At 56.0% G+C, this 3,744-nt stretch overlaps 1 protein-coding gene across 1 annotated transcript in view; it reads left to right on the forward strand.

The window, feature by feature from the left end:
• Positions 1-2,550, forward strand: part of PHACADRAFT_246598 (uncharacterized protein) — a gene marked incomplete at its 3' end in the record, with an annotated part of 3,919 nt that extends 1,369 nt beyond the window's left edge. The window contains exons 2-8 of the mRNA XM_007389971.1: positions 334-1,011; positions 1,067-1,702; positions 1,765-1,792; positions 1,859-1,945; positions 1,996-2,240; positions 2,301-2,376; positions 2,442-2,550. Of these exons, the coding sequence (XP_007390033.1) occupies positions 334-1,011; positions 1,067-1,387 (999 nt within the window). The remainder of the gene's footprint in view (positions 1-333; positions 1,012-1,066; positions 1,703-1,764; positions 1,793-1,858; positions 1,946-1,995; positions 2,241-2,300; positions 2,377-2,441) is intronic.
• Positions 2,551-3,744: the final 1,194 nt, after the last annotated feature.

Below are 3,744 nucleotides of genomic sequence, written 5' to 3' on the forward strand. Positions count from 1 at the left end.
GGGCCCGCGGAAGGACGTGCCATGCCATTGGCATATATTCATTCCTGTCGTACACCATATCACAGACGCAATGGGAAATGCTACAATCGTGCGGGAACTGTGCCAGGAGCTGTCCAGCCTGTCCAAAGAGGCGAAGATCGACATCACACCTCTGGCGACTCGTCTTCAGACCGTGTTACCCACGGAAGCCTATGCTCCTAGCGCGAAGCTTAGTCCAGCTCGCAGGCGATGGCGTCTTGCGATAGCCAAAGTTATCCAGGAACTTAAAGCAAACAAAATGACCGTACGCCATTTCCACTACGCGTCTGTCTGCACAGTAACATCTGTCTGCAGGGTGGTCACACCCTCCCCACTCGTCGCGAAATTACAAGCACCACGCCTCTCTCGCGTATCATCAACATCCGCTTCACAATCTCCGAATCCCAGCAGATCGCGCAGACCTGTCGCGCGTTGGGCATCACCGTCGGCAACGCGCTCCCGGTACTGAGCCAGCTCGCTTTCGCGCGCGTGCTACACCGCCTGCGCCGGCAGGGCAAGATCAGCGACGCAGAGTGGGAGTACCGCGCGCAGCAGCCGATGCATTACACAGGACCGGTGAACTACCGTCCGTACCTCGACCGCGGCTGGTACGACGCCGGCGGCGCAGACGAGGTCTACATCGCGATCAGCTTCTACACGCTCACGCTCCCGTTCATGCCACGCCCCGCATCGCCCGATATGGATGCCACTGGCGCGCCACCACTCAAAGCGTTGTTGTCACCTGCGCGGTTCCTTGCACGCGCACGCATGGCGCGGGCGCAGTCCAAAAGCCTGCTGAGCCACCCGCTCCTGCACGAGTTCCACGCGCTCCGGCTGCCAACGCGCAACGAACGGACGCGGACGGCTGCGCTGGCGTGGCGCGCACGGCAGGAGGGGCGCGACGTCGCGCCGCCAGCAGTCGCTGCGGAGGCGGGCAGGTTCACAGATCTTGCTCCATGCGTGTTCTCAAACGGGGGTGCCAGCATGGGAAACGTGAGTCTCGTGTACTGGTCGTCACTCTGTACTGAGACCAGGTATACGTGCGCAGCGCGACCACATCCTACCCGAAACCTACCCGCGCCGCCTAAGGGGCCACGGCCGCGGCGCGCCAGAGCCCGCCGTGCGCCTGCGTCTCTTGAGCTCAGGGGCACGACCTACGCTGCCGCGCGGGCGAGCTCTACGTGGGCGCGCTCACGGCGCGCGGCCAGCTCTCAATCTTCTCATGTGTCGACGCGAACACGTACGACCTCGAGCTCGTGCGCGAGTGGACGGAGGAGGTGAAGGGTGCGGCGCTTGTGTTCCTTGGCGGACAGCTGGCAAAGGAGGATGTGCATGGGAAGGGGCCGGCGCGGACGCAGGCGCAGGCGCGGTTGTAGGCTCGTGTATGTTCGTATATGTGGTAGTGTACATTTGTTGGATGTGCTACAATGGATGTATTGTAAGTAGGCACGTTAAATAGTTTAAGCTCGAGCATGCTACGTAGGATGCAGTGCGGACAAGCAGGGCGCTAGCCGGCGGGCTGGTAATGACGATTGAGAGCTATTTTGCAGTTTTGCTGAAGACGCGCCCGCGCATCTCTGTGTCTCAAACTGACGAGACGTGGCGTCTACGAGGGAGTGAGCCATCCTCATGAGGTGTCCACTCAAGCCAGCCACGGTACAATCCGTACCAGTAATAGAAACCCCTGCGCAGTGGTGCAACGGTGAGCTGATTGTCTGTGGACAGGTTGGGATCGACAGCACCTACCAGAACATGGGCCCGATGCCGCATATAGCTGGGTTGCGAAGAGCGGTGGTAGTAAGTTGGGATAGTGTCGGATAGCTGACAAATGGACTCAAACCAAAAATCGCCGCCGAAAATATGGCTATCGTCCGAGGGGCAGCCGCAAACAGGAAGAATACGACAGCGAAAAACCCTGAGTACACGCCTGTTGCGACACATTAGTACAATGCTTTTATCCGGTAGCGAGATCTTCACCAGTTACCAGGAAGACGCTGCACCATATCAGCATCATGCCTAAGCTGCCTGCAACCCACTCCTCGAAGTGGTGCGGCTTGTGTCTCCACTCCTGCCGGAGCCAGATGTACGTGACTGCGCAGTACAAGGCGGCAAATGCCGTCGAGAGCAAAGCGGTGACGGCAAAACCGATGGCGACACTGCGCACTAGCAGGTCGGGCGCGGAGAAGATAAGGCTTAGCAGTTGAGCTTCAACTCCGGCCATGCTACGAAGCAGTGTCAGCGTATTGGTAAACACGAGGTACTTAACAGGCTAAACGACGCACAATGTTCCCGCGAGAATCAGAGTCGATAACGCGCGCTGGGCGTACTCGAAGTAGGCCTTCGGTATATAACCGTGCTCTACACGGGTTGGCAATGTGTCACTGGCCCTTCAGGTGTCGAACTCGCCGCTGTATAAGACTCACCAGGAAAGAGCGACTCCTCTTTGCCAGTACACTCGCCAATGACGGATAGATCGGCGGACTCCTCGCTGATCGAGTTAGGAAGACCTGTGGATTGGATCCAGAGCGAACCGTCACAAAGAATGTGGTTGTTGCCGGTAGAAGCGTTAACATGAGCATCGTTGTCGAGAGAAATCCCTAAGCTGTTCTGCGATCTCGGCACCGGGCGAGAAGCAGACCTAGAAGACTAGCCATTGATGAGTGTCAATAGAGTAGTACGGCGCAGTATAGAGCCACAGTACCATGATATTAAATGAGGAGCATATACTCGTAGGAAATGAGCGTGAGGGTTATGCGTACGGACTCGATGAAAAGATCTGACTGCCATCTTCGAAAGCCTTATACTGCCTTGTAAGCGGTCTCTGAGAACAGTGACGGGAGTCTAATTTCTAAAACAAAAACAAAGGCAAGGAGCGTGGATAAGGGACTGTTGATGGTTGTTCGGATGCAGCTGACAGATAAGCTCGCGCGTACCGGCAGCAGAGGGGAACGCTGCGCTCACTAGGTACGCGAACGACCTGAGCTTTGCACTTTTGTTCCACACACCGGCTACTTCACCGTCTTTCTTCCGTTGTCGCTCCTAAGAGCATCAGTCGCTACCTCGCGTGTCATATAAGGAGTCTTGAGGTGAAGTCGCTAGTGCAGTTTGGACAGCACTGCGGACATGACGTTTTCGTGCGTTTGCATCGTGTCGCACACCGTAACTTGGGACACTGGGGGTACGTGAAATGTATGACGAACAGGGTACCGGATTCAACTTGAAAGGCATACCTAAGAGAAAGCAAGGCGTATGATGAGCTCTTCCGCAGTAAGAAATGGGTCCACCCGCGTCAAACGTCGATTTCCAGGAAGTACGTGGCGAAGTTACAGTACTCTACTATGTCTTGGTACTCTTACCTGCGTCGCAATGTTGACTGCTTTCGTGTGCTTAGGAAGAAACGAGCTCCTGATGATCCTCTTTATCAGCATTGTGCTTGTGTGGGCGTATCTATCATACTTCGCCCCAGTTTCTATTTTTTCTTTGAAATGAGTACAAACGGTGACAACGGAAGGGCGGCTCACTAGCAATTAGCCCATTTCTTTGAAGTCGATCCACAGCAAAGCCTTGAAGAGGTCAGCCGGGGGTGCGCCACCAACTCTGCGATCAATTCCACGAACACACTATGGAATGACCGAGGCGGTGTCTCCAGCAGGGATTGATTGACGAATGCAGAAGGTTCTGGTGTGCGGTCGGAGACGATTATTGCCTTGAGAGTGGCATGCACAT

The sequence above is a fragment of the Phanerochaete carnosa genome, assembly GCF_000300595.1.
Source record: "Phanerochaete carnosa HHB-10118-sp unplaced genomic scaffold PHACAscaffold_1, whole genome shotgun sequence".
In the NCBI taxonomy this organism is placed as follows: Eukaryota; Fungi; Basidiomycota; class Agaricomycetes; order Polyporales; family Phanerochaetaceae; genus Phanerochaete; species Phanerochaete carnosa.